Below are 18,297 nucleotides of genomic sequence, written 5' to 3' on the forward strand. Positions count from 1 at the left end.
TAGACATACCATTTGACCCAGGAATTCCACTTCTAGGAATTTACCCTAAGAATGCAGCACTCCAGTTTGAAAAAGACAGATGCACCCCTATGTTTATTGCAGCACTATTTACAATAGCCAAGAAATGGAAGCAACCTAAATGTCCATTAGTGGATGAATGGATAAAGAAGATGTGGTACATATACACAATGGAATATTATTCAGCCATAAGAAGAAAACAAATCCTATCATTTGCAACACAATGGATGGAGCTAGAGGGTATTATGCTCTGGGAAATAAGCCAGGCAGAGGACAAGTACCAAATGATTTCACTCATCTGTGGAGTATAAGAACAAAGAAAAACTGAAGGAGCAAAACAGCAGCAGACTCACAGAACCCAAGAATGGACTAACAGTTACCAAAGGGAAAGGGACTAGGGAGGATGGGTGGGAAGGGAGGGATAAGGGTGGGAAAAAAGAAAGAGGGCATTACGATTAGCATGTATAATGTAGTGGGGGGCATGGGGAGGGCTGTGCAACACAGTGAAGACAAGCAGTGATTCAACAGCATCTTACTACGCTGATGGACAGTGACTGTAATTGGGTATGTGTGTGTGTGTGGGACTTGATGAAGGGGGCAGCCTAGTAAATATAATGTTCTTCATGTAATTGGAGATTATTGATAACAACAGCAAAAAAAAAAATATGTAAGGACAGACATATAGACCAGTGAAATTCAACAGAGCGCTGTCTTGCCAAGGAATTCCAGCCCTGGACAAGTTCACTACGGTTTCAGGGAGACCAAGGAATAACAATGGAACATGTTTGGGGTAAAAGGGTTTATTACCCGGCTTTGTTCTCCCTGGGATAGGTTGAGCACTAGAATTACATCTGTATCCAACAGTCTGCAGGTCTGTAATCCTCCTCTGTCTTTGCCTCCACCCAGAGTACTTGGTAGAGTTCCTTGTATAGTGACTTAGTCAATAATAGCTATTGCCCATGGGTGTGGAAGCAGTAGCCTAGCAGTAGGCCAATTACATCATCAAGTAGTTTAGATTCAGGTTGAGATCTTGGCCATAGGAACTTCAATTTTTTCCACAGCACCTAAAAATAAACCCTCATGTATATATAGTCAAATGATTTTTGACATAGGTGCCAAGACTATTCAATGGAGAAAGGATAGTCATTTTAGTGATTTTTAAGTTAACGGCATTATTTATAATAGCTCAATGGCATTAATTACATTCACAATGTTGTATGACCAAAGAAAAGCCTTGATCCTGATGGCTTCATTGGTGAATTTTATCAAACATTTAAAGAATGAACACCAATCCTTCTCAAACTCTTCCAAACAACTTAAGAGGGCACACTTCACAATTCACTCTTTAACATCTGCACTGCCTGATACCAAAGTCAGACAGACACTCTAGGAAAACTAGAAACCAGTACCTTTTATGAACATTGATGTAAATATTCTAGCAAACCAACTTCAGCAGCAAATTAAAAGGATTAAACACTATAATCAAGTGGGATTTATTCCTAAAATGCAAATATGGTTCAAAATACAATGCAAAAATCGATCAATATACCATGTTTACAAAAAAGAAGGAAAAAACCCCACATGATCATCTCAATTAGTGCAGGAAAAAAATATGACAAAATTTAACACCTTTTGATATAAAAACACTCAACAAATTAGAAATAAAAGGACACTAGTGCAACACAATTAAGGCCATATATGAAAATCCCACAGCGAACATCATATTCAATCTGAAAGACTGAAAGCTTTACTTTAAGATCAACAACAAAGTAAGAATGCCAACTCCAACCTTTGTCACTTCTGTTCAAGTATATTGGAAATTTTAGCCAGAGCAATTATGCAAAAAATAGAAATAAAAGGCATCCAGATTAGAAAGGAAGAAGTAAAACTGTTTTCAGACGACACGATTACAGATGTAGAAAACCCTAAAGACTCCACAAAAATAATTGTTAGAATAAATAAATTCAATAAAGTAGCAGACAAAACTTCTACTTTTAAACACAACCTCTACTGCACATTTTTCCTCTTGATTTTTGCCAAATTTCAGGCATAGAGCTCTATAGTTTATTTATTTCTGTATCCTACACAAGACTTATCTTATTGCTAGCCCAATAAATATTTGCTGATTGAACAATACATTCTTAAAAGGCAATGAAAAAGCCATGTATTCATGAATGCTCTTTCATTTCCTGTACTAAGTAACCAAATATTACACTGAACCCATTCTACAGGCTTCTAATGAATTCTGTTAAGATTATGAATTGAGATATTAAAGATCAAAGAATTAACTGTATTTTTATTTTATTTCCCAAGACCTACAAATAACATAATAATTCCAAATAGCTATCTACTTTTATTACCTGGCTATCAAGATGAAGCCAGTCACTTTTTATTGTGCATTTTCCCTTTATAAATGTTAGTTAGCCAACACCTAATCCAATATACTACTACACTCTAATTTCTGTCATCCTTTTATTAACCTCTTAATGAAATTTTTAGTAATTAGCTCTGGAAACTACTTTTCCCAGATTTCAGATTTTATTCATAAACTACCACTTTAAAAAAAAAATCCAACATAGTACAAAATGTGATTCTCAGTAAGAATGTTTAAGAATCTCCTGAAGGGCTTTTGAAACCAAACATGCTATGGAAGCCCACCTCTTTGATAATCAGTGCCTTAGTGAGCTACTTGATAGTGGCAACACCAAAAGAGAGGCATCTTAGCCCTCAAATATACCGGAGGGGGACAAATTTAAAAACTAATTGTAACTAAAATTAAATGTAAAACACATGTTCTTAAATGTTCAGTCACCAAATGAGTAAGCTATTTTTTTTACTTATCTGCTATTCAAATTTAGCACCAATTAATGTTGAACTCATTCTAAAATCAAATGTGGTGCTCTGATCTGGAATACACTAACAAATATTAAAAGGTATTTAAGTTTGATTGTAGTATAATATACCATTGTAAAACAAAATGAGGGTTGATAAAAGCTTTAAACAAGCATTTCATGAATTCCATGGATTCCGGTTTGTGCTAATAGATACAGGAATACTTAATGCCAAGGAAGGTAAAATGGTTAGGTTACTGATGTTGCTAAAGAAACGATTCTTCTTACCTGCTGAACAGCTAGTGTGCTGTCCATTTCATCAAAGGATTCATCAGGCCAATTATAGAAATCCTATAAAAAAAAAAACAGTTCATGGGTTAAAGCTTTTCTAGGAAACAGAGTTACAAAGATGTGATACTATTATGATTAGCTTCAATTCTTAATAAAGCAAAGTTACACTAGAGAAGAAAAGCCCTTATTTTGTGAACAGTGAGTTAGAGGAGTTTTATTCAATGTTTTTAAATGAACACTAAGATTTTATTTAGTTGAACTATGAGCTACATTTTTTCAATCACAAATCCCTCAAATATGGCTCCCATAAACCTTTCATGTATTACTAATTGAGGAGGTTAGTCTATCATGTTTTTTTTATGCTGATTAAATACCTCTCAAAAAGTTACACTGAAAAAAAATCTCCGGACACCAAAAAACCAAGTCAGTTTTTACCTAAAGAGAATAGTTAATGTTAGTGTTAGTAGTAGTAGTAGTAACTGCTCCATAAGTACTATTTTAGACAGACATTAGAAAGTATTATTATTCCAATTCCAAATGCTATTTTAAATTTCTACATCAAAATGTGAGCTCCACCAAAAAATAGTCATCCAAATGGAACAGACTTCCTTTAAGAGGGATATTTTTGTGGATCACCTTGCATTTATTATGAATTCCTCTATAAAGTCCAGTTCATAGTCCTGTAAGTGATTAAGAACATTACCAATTAACTGATGTTTCAGCAAAGTTTACCTATGTATTCTTTGCAGATAGCACTATGTCTGACACATAGCAGGTGCTCAATAATTATTTCTGGTGTAAAACCGGGGGACAGGGGGGAGTACAAGTAAATCACTGAAATGTAACCCTGCAACAATCAACATGGATAAGTCTCCAAATACCCTGAACAAAAATTGGGACAAACGGGAGAATACAGTGTATGATACCATAGGAATAAAAGTAAGAAAGTATAAAGCATACTTACGGATATAATGCATAAATAGTAAAAGTATAAAGAAAAGGAAAGGAATGATAATGACTATATGCTGGGAGGACTGGGTAGTAGAAGAATCTGATACACAGTGATTAAGTTATATTAATAATGTCTTAGTTCTTAGGATAAGTGATGGGTATATATTTTAAGTGTCTTAAACATTTCATATTTTTTCTTTTTACAGTTGGCCTATCTGAATGGAAATGAACTTCATTTTAAAATGTCAAGAACTATAGACAACTTTTTGGAAATTGTTTCATGATCTAAATATTATTAGTTTTTAAGTTCTTTCTATATGATTTATGCTGCAAAATATTTCTATCACTAATTTTGCCTATGCTTTCTTTTAAAAAAATAGTTTGTAGAATATTTTGTTTTTAAAACATTAAAAAACACATATAGTAATATATAGGAAAAATGCAAAAAAAGTTAATTGGGAATTAAATGTCTGCACCATAACTGCAATATACTTTAAACAGAAGAGGAACCAAAAACTTGGCTTAATGAACATTCTCATCTAATTCAGCCAATAAACGTTTATTGAAAGCCAACTATTGCCTATACTCCATCTAACAAATTTTGAAAAAGAAAATAAGAAGGAAGATATTCTACCTATTCTATCATAGTTCTAAATAAATCACTTTAGAATAGACCCATTTTATTTAAGGAAATTAGGGTGACAGATAAGGGATAGGACAGAATGCTGCTTATGCAGTCATTTTTTTAACTCTAACCTGTTCTGTTACATTTTATTTAACAACTCTGATCTATGACAAGGTGAAATAAAGCAAAGGAGCGTTCTTATGTGTGACTTACTCATAACAACACAGCAAATCGATGTGTCATAAAGTTAACTTAAAATTTATTATTTTCTAACCTTTCAAGATAAGAACGTTTGAGTAAATAAAAATGCATGACAATTCTCAGAATGTGAATACAAAATAATCTTCTTCTGAATATAAAAATACAGAATGTTCACTTCAGAATTAGAAACAATCTTTCCACAGAATAAGGTACCTGATGAGAGAATAAAGCTTGGAAAAGGTAGTAAGCAAGCATAAATAATACATAAATTCCCCCAAGTATGACCTCGAAGCTGCAGTAGGAATCACTGACAGCTTAATGTGACTTTACAATAAAACTTTCTAACTAAATTATCTAAAATTCAGTACTAGAACAACTTGTTAAAAAAGAAAGTCACCAGTGAACTAAGAAGGCAGAGCCTACTAACCTTGAGCAAAGGCAGTCGATTCCCTGGGGCTTCAGTTTCCTACTTTGTAACATGGATATGGGAAGGTGTCTAGATCTAAAATATCCTTTCGAAAGGACTCCCTTTCCAAACTTCTGAGCAAGATTATTAAAATCTATTTTCTGGCATACCGTCATAGCTCCATGATTGCTTTCTAGAGTGTTTTTTTTTTCCATTTTTACTTTTCCTTTAAAATTAAAACATCTGTTTTTAGAGCATCTACTAAATAGCAAGCCGTTAAACCAGCAGATTCAAGTCTAAATGCCTATTTGATTTTTATGAATGTTAGGCATCCCGTCTTTTGCAGATCCCAAGAACCAGTATCTAAACAAGCACCAAGTCACCCCAAAAATACTGTTCTACTAAAAGTTGTTAAAATTATGACTAGTTCATTCCTTGATGATGCTTCATATATAATAACAAGGAAATTCACAAGCAATGACATCTAACAAGTCACAACCTGACGAAGAAAACTTGCTGGACCAAAGACGAACAGTAGTAGGAGGAGAATAAATTATCATCACCCGAATACACCAGCTGGACGGCACTAGCGAGAAAGATACATCACAGGCTAGGTAGAAAAGGGAAGCCAGGACAAGGGAGGCTGTGCTTACACCCCCTGGGACCCTGGCGCTCCGACCCTCACGAAAGGCCCAGAGTCTCCATCTGGCCGCTCGAGCCTCTCCGACACTGGTCAGGGGATTTCAAGGGAGAGGCGAGAACAAGCAGTCTTTGCTGACAGGCCCCAAATCCCGGTCCTCAGCGGCCCCCACCCGCCCCTCACTCCCACCCTCAAGTCGGGGCTCCGCAGGCCTCGCGGGCTGCCGTCGCCGCCACAGCCATACTGAGGGGCTGAGGCCCCGAAGAGCAGGCCGGGCACCAGTGCCCCCGCCTGCCTGCCGGCCGCCCCGGCCCAACCACCTTTCAAGGGAGGCCAGCTTCCAGGTGCGGTGCGGCTCAGCACCGAGTGTTCCGCACCGCAGAAAAGGTGGAGAGCTGGTACCTGTGCTTTGGTGCCCGGCCTGTTCCGCCTCAGCACTGCCGTCCCCTCCGCCATGACCATAGTGCCAAAGTCAGGGCGGCTGGAGTCGGTACCCGGATGTAGGGGATGTCTGTCTGAGTGGGGGCGGGGCGGAGCTCTGTGTTGGGGCCCGGGGAGGGGCGGTAACTGACGGAACAGCCGAAGCCCGCGCAGGGCAGGACGGGAAGATAGGGTGGTGTCCCGGAAAGGGCCACCTAGTGGTGGGAGGAGGACTCGGGAAGGAAGAGCCTACGACCCTTGGACGCCGAGCGTTAGGGAGAGAAAGATGCAATGCGAGGGTGGAGAGCCCGTTTGGGAAAGACAGCCTGCCCGGAGAGGCCGCAGGCCCGCGCAGAGGGCTCCTGCGGGAATGTGCAAGGTCTGCGTAACGCGTTGGTGCCTCTGCTTGGGGTTACGTTAGTTAAACTGGAAGAACAGAGCTTGCACAATGGCGACCGTTTCGGTACACTCTTGCGCACGCCAATACCTAGAGAAAGGTAATTCTGTCTCGAAATGCGCCTAGGCATGCAAAATTGGAAAACAGGTCGGCAGTCTGGGAAAATTCCACACACCCTGCATGAAATCCACCCAATCTTAAATCGGACTAGGGCTTAGAACGTCAAATGATGATTCCCCTATCCGCTGACTCAAAAGCCAAGGACCTTTTCATTGACAAATTTGCGTAAATAAAAGACCCAGATGCCAATTATCTGAGGTGCAGTTGGCAATTTGGTTTATGCGTTAGGCAAACAAAATTAGCTTATATTTTTTGTAAGTGAAGAGCAGGAGAAAATGAATGCCCTTGATAGATCCGGTTGTTTCAAGTTTTAATACTAAGTCATGAAAAACCGCAGTTTTGCCAAACTTTTTTTGTTCCCTGTTTAGAAACCTTTAATCTTTTATCTGAGTTAAGGGAAGTCTTAGGATACCAGTTGGGAAAACTGTTCAAAGGGTAAAGTAGAATAACTTCCAAGAGAAGAAAACATTAAATATCCCATCAGATAACACCTGAAGGAATACTGAGACTGCTGAGAGGAGAGCTATGTCACATCCTCCAAAGGGGGAAGCAGGAGGAGAGGAGAGCCTGGTGAAACTGAGTGGGTGCAAAGCTGAATGACTGTGAGCTAATTGGAACTTTTTGCTCAAAGGAGTTAGACAACAGGAGGTTGGTTTGCCTTTAAGTAAGAGTCCTTCTTTCTGGACTAAGTTAGTTTCCCAGATTGTGTGGTAGTGTCCCTGAGCTGTAAATATCAGTTACCTATAAATTGAAGTGGCTCATCTTAATGTTCATTCTCTTAAATCCAGATTTGTTATACAGTTTCAGTCCATCTGAGAAGAAGAGAAAAAAGTGGATAAGTATGCATTAAATTCAGGGATGAAGCAACATTCATTTCTCTGATAAGCGTGATAAACTTTCACTGTGATATCTGGCCTTGTTTATAGGAAGAACCTTATTCTTCAGGGCTGAGATGTTTCTAGCTCATAACCTTCACATTTTAACTCCTCTTTCAGTTAGCAGATTATGACCTCGAAACAAAAAGAATTTTATAACCAGAGTTAATTTGGAGCGTGGGTGGGGGGGAGAATAAAAGAAGAAAGAATATGATTAGTAATGACACATATAATAATGGGTTAATTGAATATTTCAGTTAAATGAGGAGTATTATTTTTAAAGGAAAAATTGGACAAATGGAAATAATTCTGGGCTGGGATTCAGACAATCTGGATTTTCTTGCCTTCTGTTAAGATTTTGAACAAGCTATCACATAAAAGTCTTTGTGCACAGCAGTTCTTTCCCTCTAATTCACAGAGTATGAAAGCAAGTATAAAAATATATATTCCTGTACGTCTCTTTAGTTTTATAAGAAAATAATTTATAAATCCAAAACATCATATACTTTCAAAAATATCTATTCAATATGAAATTCTTTCTGGGGCACTTAAGAAGCAAGTAAAATAGTGAATGCCCATTAGGTGTAAGGCACTAAGCAAGTGCTGAGAAACACAAAGAAGATATATAAACTTACCTCAAAGAACTTAAAAATGAATAAGAAAGTGTGATATTTACATTATTAGACTAGAAAGTAAAAGTCTTGTGTTGAAGTAGCTCCTGTTGGTTGCCTACTTACTATCCATTCCCTTTCACACGTTTTTGCAAACAGACTTTGATTTTATTCGGTATCCATCTCTTCCTATGTGACCAGGAAAAGTAAACCCATCTCTAGCTGAGGGATAAATCCCTACTGGACAGTCAATATTTAGTTAAATGGTAAGGTTGTGACACCATTTTTTCCTAAAGAAATATGGAAGGACATCTGATGGAGCACTTTGGGGAAAGGTTTTCTTGCTCTTGAGATACCAAAAAATTCGGTTTCTTTTTTCTGTCACTGACCATTGCCGAGTTTGGGACTGCATCAAACATCTTAGCTTCTAGGAAGCCAAACTAAAAGCAAGGTTGAAACACCATGAATGATGCAAAAAATAGTTGAAATATTCCTTAAAGTATGGGTGGCATGTATATGTGGTAATGCAGATTTCATTCCAGACCAAGCAAAGTTGAAGCAACAGGGAAGTGTGGGGATGTATGCTCATAGTTGAACAAATTAGTGCCTATATATGGTTTTATACATTTTCAACATATTATTTGAAAATTATTTTCTCTTTATGAAGGTTGTTACAGAGAAAGTATTTTAAATTTAGAAGTGTTCAAATTTAGACAACTTTGACTACGAAGTTACTAAACTCCCATGACACTTCATTTTCTCTCAAGAATTCTGTAACATTTGACCAAATTGGTGATTGTGGTAGGCAGCCACCAAGATGGCCCCCAAATAATTTTTATCTCCTGGTATTTACACCTTTGTGTGGTTCTCTCTCACACTGATAGTGCTGACCTGCATAACCAATAGGATACTGTGAAAATAATGTGACTTCTTATGTTAGGTCATAAAAGACGTTGTGGTTCCATCTTGCTTTCTTAGCTCACCTGCCCTGGGTGAGAAAGCTGCTATGTGAAGACACTCAAGAAGCCTTATGAGGGGTCCATGTAGTGAGGAACTGGGGCAACTGCCAAAAGCTAGCATCAACTTTCCAGCATTTGAGAAACCCATCTTGGAAGTATAACCTCTAGATCCAGTCACATCTTTGGATGATGGCAGCCTCATGAAAGATCCTGAAGCCAGGACCACCCAAATAAGCTGCTCCCAAATTTCTGATCTACAGATACTGGGTGGAATGATTATTGTTTTAAACCAAGTTTGTGATGATTTGTTACACAGTAGCTAATACAGTAGTTCCTGACCTTTCAGGAAGGGAAGATATGATCAGAAGAGACAAGTCACAACAGACTATTTCCTTTTTAATAGGGCACTTAATGTCTCTCATGAAGTTAGCAGCATTTTCTATATTTTCTTCATGACACTAATCTCTAACTAAAATTATGCTATTATGCTATTAATTTAGTTACTTACTTCTGCCTCTTCCATCTTACTCATCCCTGTATCTCCAGTACCTAGAACAGTGCTTGTCACATATTTTAAAAAATGAATGACTTAAAAATATTATCACAAATTGGCCTTTTGAACTGACACTCAAGCCAGGTAAGTATGTACCCACTGATGATTTTCCCAAGTCAAGTCTCCATGCTAAATGAGATTGAAAGAGCATTATGCAAAACTTAGGCTAAATGTTATCATGCCTTAAAAACTAAGCTTAATCTGCTAATCTGCTAGAAGGGGGGTTGGATCTATTCCTTATCTCTTATAAGAGGAAACTCTCTCTCCAGATAAAGTCAAGATTGAAATGCTAAAAAAAAAAGAAAAAACTATAAAAATATTTATCCATGGAAAAACCTTTCAGTATTACAGAAGACTCTAGTTTGATGTAATACCCAGAAGCCATAATGGAAAATATTAAGTCAACTACACCAAAGTGACTTTTTGCAAGTTCAAAGCACAAACAAAATCAAAGCCAAAATTGCAAACTGCTGGAGGAGAAAACTTATCAAGAAATACCAATTTTTCCTAATAAAGATATCACACAAATCATTCACCTAGTAGAAAAATGGGCAGAAGCTACTAACAGTCAGTAGGAAAAGTCAGTTAACAGTAGAGATGGCTGTTAAACACATGAGACGCTCACAATCATTCATGATGATAAATTAAAAGTACAATTATCACAATGGCAAAATAAAAACTTTGTAATTGAGGGTGGGAAGAAATTGGCCTTTATTATTGAGGGTGGGAAGAAATCAGCAGCCACATACACTGCTGATAGGACTGTTAATTGATACAACTTCTAAGAAGGGCAACTTAAGAGGTGTGTGTGTGTGTACTTATGATTCAAATCCACATATCTTTTTTTCTGGTATCATTAATCTACAATTACATGAGCGACATTATGGTTACTAGACTCCCCCCATCATCAAGTCCCCACCACATACCTCATTACAGTCACTGTCCATCAGCGTAATAAGATGCTTTAGAATCACTACTTGTCTTCTCTGTTGTACAACCCTCCCCGTGTCCCCCACCCTCTACATTATGTCTGCTAATCGTAATGTCTCTTTACCCCCCTTGTCCCTCCCTTCCCATCCATCCTCCCCAGTCCCTTTCCCTTTGGTAACTGTTAGTCCATCTTGGGTTCTGTGAGTCTGCTGCTGTTTTGTTCCTTCAGTTTTTTTCTTTTTTTAATTTTTGCTATCATTAATCTACAATTACATGAAGAACACTATGTTTACCAGGCTCCCCCTCTCACCAAGTCCCCCCCCAACACCCCACTACAGTCACTGTCCATCAGCAATAGCAAGATGCTGTATAATCAACTATCTGTCTTCTCTGTGTTGCACAGCCCTCCCCGTACCCCCCCACAACACTATACATGCTAATCGTAATGCCCCCTTTCTTTTTCCCCACCCTTATCCCTCCCTTCCCACCCGTCATCCCCAGTCTCTTTCCGTTTGGTAACTGTTAGTCCATTCTTGGGTTCTGTGATTCTGCTGCTGTTTTGTTCCTTCAGTTTTTCTTTGTTCTTATACTCCACAGATGAGTGAAATCATTTGGTACTTGTCTTTCTCTGCCTGGCTTATTTCAGTGAGCATAATACCCTCTAGCTCCATCCATGTTGTTACAAATGGTAGGATTTGTTTTCTTCTTATGGCTGAATAATATTCCATTGTGTATATGTACCACATCTTCTTTATCCATTCATCTAATGATGAACACTTAGGTTGCTTCCATTTCTTGGCTATTGTAAATAGTACTGTGATAAACATAGGGGTGCATCAAATCCACATACCTTTTGACAGCAATTGTATGTCTAGGAATTTATTTTAACAGATATACTTGCTCACATGTGCAAAATAATTCATGCAAAAACTTCATTGCAGAAGTGTTTCCAGTAGCATAAAATTAGAAAACTATCCATCAATGGTAAATGTTTAAATTATGGTTTGTCCATATAATGGAATATTATATGCCTATATGGAGAATGAAAAAGCTTTTAATATTCTTTATAGATTAATTCCAGAGACAAACTGTTAATACACAAATACCAAATGGTGTGTATGGAATGTTGCATATTTTTTGTTTTTATTTTTACTTTATTATTTTATTGAAGTATAGTTGATATATGTTGGTTTCAAATATACAACACAGTGGTTCAACAGTTACACACATTATTAAATCCTCACCCCAACTAGTGCAGTTACTATCTGTCAACATAGAAAGATGTTACAGAATCATTGACTATATTCTCCATGCTGCACTTCCATCCCCATAACTGACTTGCATTATGATTGAGATTTTGGGCCTCTTTATCCCACTTACCCTTACCACCTATCCACCCCAACCCCTCCCCCATGGTCATCATCTGTCACTTCTCAGTGTCTTCTGAGTCTACTCTTATCTTGTTCATTTTTGTTTTTAAATTCCATATATAAATGAAATCATATGTTATTTGTCTTTCCCCACTTGGCTTATTTCACCAAGCATAATACCCTCTACATCCATCTATGTTGTCACAAATGGCAGAATTCCTTTTATTATGACTGAATAATATTCCATTGTGTCTATGTACCACATCTTCACTCATCAATTGATGAACACTTTTGTTGCTTCCTTATCCTGGCTGTTGTAATAATGTAACAATAAACATAGAGGTGCATATATCTTTTTGAATCAGATATTTTTGTTTTGTTTTCTTCAGGTAAATTCCTAGAAGTGGAGTTACTAGGTCATATGGTATTTCTATTTTTAGTTTTTTTGAGGAACCTCCATTCTGCTTTCCATAGCGGTCGCACAAATTTACATTCCCACCAACAGTGTAGGAGGGTTCCCTTTTTTCCACATCCTTGCCAGCACTTGTTACTTCTTGTCTTTTGGATAGTGGCCATTCTAACTGGTGTGAGATGGTATCTCATTGTAGTTCTTTTTGCATTTCCCTGATGATTAGTGATATGGAGCATCTTTTCATGTGCCTGTTGGCCATCTGTATGTCTTCTTTGGAAAAACATCTATTCAGGTCCTCTGCCCTTTTTAAAATCAGGTTGTTTTTCTGGTGTTGAGTCACATGAGTTCTTTATATATTTTATATGTTAATCCCTTATCAGATAAATTATGTACAAATATATTCTCCCATACTGTAGGTTGCTTTTTTTTTGTTGGTGGTGTCCTTTTCTGTACAGAAGCTTTTTAATTTTTTTTATTAAGGTATCATTGATATACAATCTTATGAAGGTTTCACATGGGCAACATTGTGGTTACTATATTGCTCCCTATTGTCAAGTCCCCCCCCCACATACCCCATTATGTTCCCTATCCATCAGGGTAGTAAGATGAGCAGCTTTTAAATTTGATCTAGTCTCACTTATTCATTTTTGCTTTTGTTCCTGTTGCCTGGAGAGATGTGTCTAGAAAAAAATTGCTCATGCTTATGCTTGAGATTTTTGCCTGTTTTCTTCTAAGAATTTTATGACTTCATGTCTTATATTTACGTCTTTAATCCATGGGGTGTTATTTTTAAAAAGGAAAAATGAATACATGTATTTCATATACATGACATATGTATACGTGTGCATGCACACACATATGCACACATACACATACATAAAACACGCCTGAGAAAGAATATAAACTGTTGAGAGAAAGAATATAAACTGTAACACTAGTTGCCTCAAGGGATGAAACTTGTGTGGCTGGGAGACAGGGATGGGAAGGACTCTTTTCAGTGTACATCTTTTTCTATCCTTTCAATGTATATATACTCTCAAATTTTTAACTACACAAACATGTCTTCTATTTCTAAATAAAGTTGCAGAAAAAAATAATAGGCTTGGCTTGAAATGTTAAGGGACAACTAGTGGTCTTTTACAGTTAATTCTTTAACTAAAAAGGGGTTAGGTGATTTATCAAATGACACAAAACTAGTATGCAAGCAATATAGGATCAGAACCGAGGTTTGACTGGGGTCTCTCATACAAGTTGCTTATGAGTAAAGGAAAACACTTATGACTCTTCATACAAATAAATCAGAAGTTCAAAACTCCATTTTGGTGTGGATGCAGTGAAAACAGCAATTAACTTGCTAGAAGAGGCATGACTTGGTATCACTCTGAGGAGCAATCTGGCAGTCCTTACAAAGAAGCTTAAAGGTTTCACAGCCAGGTGAATACATGATTGAAAGAATACAGGGAAGATTTATCTCATCAAGTATCAAACCTAAACATACAAGTTTGTATTTACATTAAAACAATGTGATGAAATAGATCAGTGGAACAAAACTGTAACATAGACCAGGAATAGACTTAAAGGTGTTATCTTCGATTTTGGGGTGGGGGAGTAGTAGTGGGGAAGGATGGATAATCCAAAAAATAAAGTTGAGACAAGTTAATCATTGGTTAAAAAAGTCAGACACACACCATACATCAGATAATGAATCAATTAAATGTTCAAAAGAAAAAAGTACTAGAAGAATGAAGTTTGACTAGCTATAAACAAAAATTGCACATCAGATTAGAAAACAAATGTGACAAGTCAGTACCTCTAAAACATGAAATCTAATGGGCCATGTTGGTGGGAATGCAAAATGGTTCAGCCTCTATGGAAAACAGTAGAGGTCCCTCAAAAAATTAAAAATAGAACTACCATAGTTCGATCCAGCAATCCTACTTCTGGATATTTATTCTGAAGAGTGGAAATCAGAATTCTGAAGAGATTAGCAGTCCATGTTAACTGAAGCATTATTCACAATAGCCAAGATGTGAGAACAACCTAATGTCCATCTATAGAATGAATAAAGAAAATGTAGTATATAATGGAGTATTATTCAGACTGTAGAAATGAATTCCTACAACATGTGACAACATGGATGAAACTTGAGAACGTTATGCTAAGCGAAATAAGCCAAACCCGGAAGTACAAATACAGCATGATTTCTTCTAAGGTATCTAAAACAACCAACTCACAGAAGCAGAGTAGAATGGTGGCTGCCAGGGACTAGGGGTAGGGAAAATGGGGGAGTTAATAGACGTTTCAGTTAATCAAGATGAAGAAGTTCTAGAGATGTGCTGTAAATATTGTGCCTGTAGATATTATACATTTACAAGTCTGTTAAAAGAGAGTAATCTCATGTTGTGTTCCTACCACAATAAAATAAAAATGAAAAAACACTCTCACAATCCCACTTCTTTAAAAAATTTTTGTGAAACATACTTTCTGGAATAGGAGGAAAACCATAATCTTAATGGAATACTTATACCACATAGCACCCTGGTAATTTTAATTTTACTCTCAATTTCCCAAACTTTGTGTTGAATAGTGGAAGACAGACTTTTAAGTCAGACACACCTAAGTTCAATTCCAAACTGTAACTTAAAATTTGTGTCACCTTGAGCAAGTTACTGTTACCTGCCTACAACTTTCACCTGAGGCAAGGTGTATCTGCATCTCAGGATTGCTATTACATGCAATTTAAGCCAAATTACATGCTTAGAACAGTGCCAGGCAAGTGTTTAAAAATGGTAGCATTAAGAAAACCCTGGAATTTTACCTGTTTGCCTCTCATTTTTTGTTGAACAAATGGTGTATGTCAACATACTGTTCTACAACTTGTGGTTACATACCAACACTTATTTTTGACCTAAAATTTCTCATCATAATTTTTAATCCCCAATATAATATCAATCTAAAATTTATTTAGCACTTCTGCTAGATAAGCATCATAGAACCACCAATGTGGTGCCAAAAAATTCTACCATTTTTCTGATTTATTAATTATGGATGGAGTCCTGAATTTTACCAGGTTAATTTCAAGGATGAGCCAGGGTCTCTAAACTATCTTACATACCAAAGCTCATTTGCTTGGGTTTTCAGAAACAGATTGGGGAGTACTGGTAAAGCCATGGCCTTTGAACTGAATTTCTAACCGCCATTTACTAGTCAACATGGCCTTGAATAAGTTTCCTCATCTCAGAATTCTGAGACAATTTTCTCATTGGTAAAAGGACATCTATGCTTATAAGGTTATGATGTGCAAAGCATGTTAGTCAGTCAGGCTGGGCACAGTATGAAACTGATGACCCACTTGGGTGCTATAAAAATAGTGTGCTTAATCATAATTTTATATTCAAATATGACAAAAACTAAGCCTTAGTACCTCAAATGGGATTAACACATTAAGTGTAAATACACATACAATTTTTTCTGATGGGGACATCAAAGTTTAGACCATTATTCCATACATTTACAATCTCCTTTTAGACTTCAATTCCTCAAAATACAGGAAAACAACTTTCAAAAGACATGATCATGGGACTGGTTTAACTAAAAAATTAATTTCACTGACAAATAGGTGGTAGCTTGAGTAGTTTAGAAGTTGGTAATCACATCTGGTACAGCACTGCCTGGGTTCAAAACTTCAACTCTCCCTAGCTGCCAAACTTAATATCAAGCTATTTATATAGCTGTGACTCAGTTTCCTATTCATTCAACTCAACAAACTATATACAAGACACCCACTAATAGCTAGATACTCTTTTTAAGTACCATCCACCTGCAACGACAGTAGTTATCACCAAGAGTAATGTGTATGAAGTGCTTAGAATTTATCTGGCAAAATAGCAGAAGCCATCTTCCGGAGGTGGACTGCCTGTGTCCAAATCCTGCCTCTGCCATATCCTATTGAGTTGACTTTGTTACTACTTAATCCCTGTGCCACACCTTCCTCATCTGCAAGATGAGTATGACCGTACCCAGCTCAGTTGTTGAAAGATTAAATCAATTGATACCAAGTACCTACAACAGCATAGTTTAAAAAAATGCTCCTTAAATGTTAGCTAGAAGTACCAGACAATGCCTACCCCAGCACAGAAGGCTCTCTCTATAGCTATTTTGCTTTGCTCTAGACTTTTTACCACGTAAACTGTGGTACGGTCTTAAAAACTGAAACTGTTTGTTAAATTTTTCTATATATAAAAATTTAAGGAACAAGACCTAAGACATTCAGTTCCATAAACAAACTATACTTCAGTATGAGCTCTGTTATGTAGACTGTTGTTACTTGACTTTAAAAAAAGGTGTTATTCTATGGCCTTATTATTTACACATTCACCACATGTGGGTTTCAAAATTAATGCCAGAACTCAAGATTCTTCATTCAGGAAACCCCTTTGAATATTGCTCTCTATATTCCAAGCTTAATCCTCCATTCCCTATGTATGTTAGGGAACGCTGTTGCTCCTCTGGTCAGCAGTTAGACAATTATCTGTATGTAATAAAGTTTAATTCAATGTGAAAAATTGAAGACCTCATTTCCCAGAATTCTCTGGTTACTTAAAAAAAGCACGAAACAGAGAACCCTAAAACCGTCTTAAATTACTAAATAAAGATTAACCATTTATTTATATATTTTTATTTGGTAATGTTTTATCAGCACAGTGAAAGTAAATTTTAGAGATACTGGATGTCATTAGGTTGGATATTATTAGTTTATTATAAAAGACATGGAAATTATTTACATGATGAGATTTCAGAACTTCAGTGGAATGGGCAGCTTCATGTCATGCCATTTCAACAGTGATTTCAGTCTACATACTTTCCAAGAATGTCACCATCTCTAAATAAGAAATAATCCTGCAAACAGAGAAACCACTAGTTAAGAAAATACACCAAAAACTGAACTTAATAAAAAAACAAACCATTAAGTATACACACCTTGTCATCTAAAACTACTTTCGTGCCTCCATATTCTGGGAGAAGAACTTTATCTCCAACTTTCACGCTAACTGGATGAATCTCTCCACCCTAAGAATAAAATATGGTTATTAGCAAACACATCTAGTTCATCAAATATTCACAACTAAATCAATGTGAGTACTCAAAACAACTGTTAAAAAAAGGACCCAGTGACCAAATGATATAATTTATACTGCGATTGTAGTTCTTCACTCAAAAATTTCACAGAATTTCTCTCAAATGATGCACACACAGTGGCTTAAACTAAAACCCGTTTTGGTGTAAAGTTCAGAGTTATAATGGGAAAGCTAACTTTTTGACTGTTAAATATTAACATAACCTACCATCTATGTGAAATAAACCAGTTTTTAAAACCAAATACAAAAATTTAGAAGTTTTCTCAATTTGGAATATATACTTACTTGGTGATTCATTTAACTTTCCTCCAAAATACAGATTTGGAAAGAGGGTCTAAAGCATAGTGTCCACTCTCCAAAGCCTTCCTATTCATGACTCCAGGATAGCTCCTTCCTAAGATTTTCTTAGAGGTAACTGGAACAATGCACTGAACATATTTGACCCCAAGGGTATTTATGGCATATTCTGGCTTACACTTTTAGAAGTGTGAGGTCTAACCAGTTAATTGGAGAATAACTGGAAGGGCAGTCATACCGTTCCTTTCATAG

General features: G+C 36.7%; 1 protein-coding gene across 3 annotated transcripts in view; it reads right to left on the reverse strand.

Annotated features, from left to right (window-relative positions):
- MOB4 (MOB family member 4, phocein) overlaps positions 1-18,297 on the reverse strand; it is a 40,992-nt gene that overhangs the window by 21,424 nt on the left and 1,271 nt on the right. The window contains exons 1-2 of one of the 3 annotated variants that reach the window (XM_036900531.2): positions 6,366-6,494; positions 3,138-3,200 (exon numbers count right to left, since the gene is read on the reverse strand). In XM_036900531.2, the coding sequence (XP_036756426.1) occupies positions 3,138-3,200; positions 6,366-6,425 (123 nt within the window). In that variant the 5' untranslated portion in view covers positions 6,426-6,494. Of the gene's footprint in view, positions 1-3,137; positions 3,201-5,344; positions 5,583-6,365; positions 6,495-18,297 lie in introns of those variants that run through there. The other 2 variants (XM_057503819.1, XM_036900532.2) reach the window with 2 other exon arrangements.

Source organism: Manis pentadactyla, chromosome 6 (genome assembly GCF_030020395.1).
Source record: "Manis pentadactyla isolate mManPen7 chromosome 6, mManPen7.hap1, whole genome shotgun sequence".
Lineage (NCBI taxonomy): Eukaryota > Metazoa > Chordata > Mammalia > Pholidota > Manidae > Manis > Manis pentadactyla.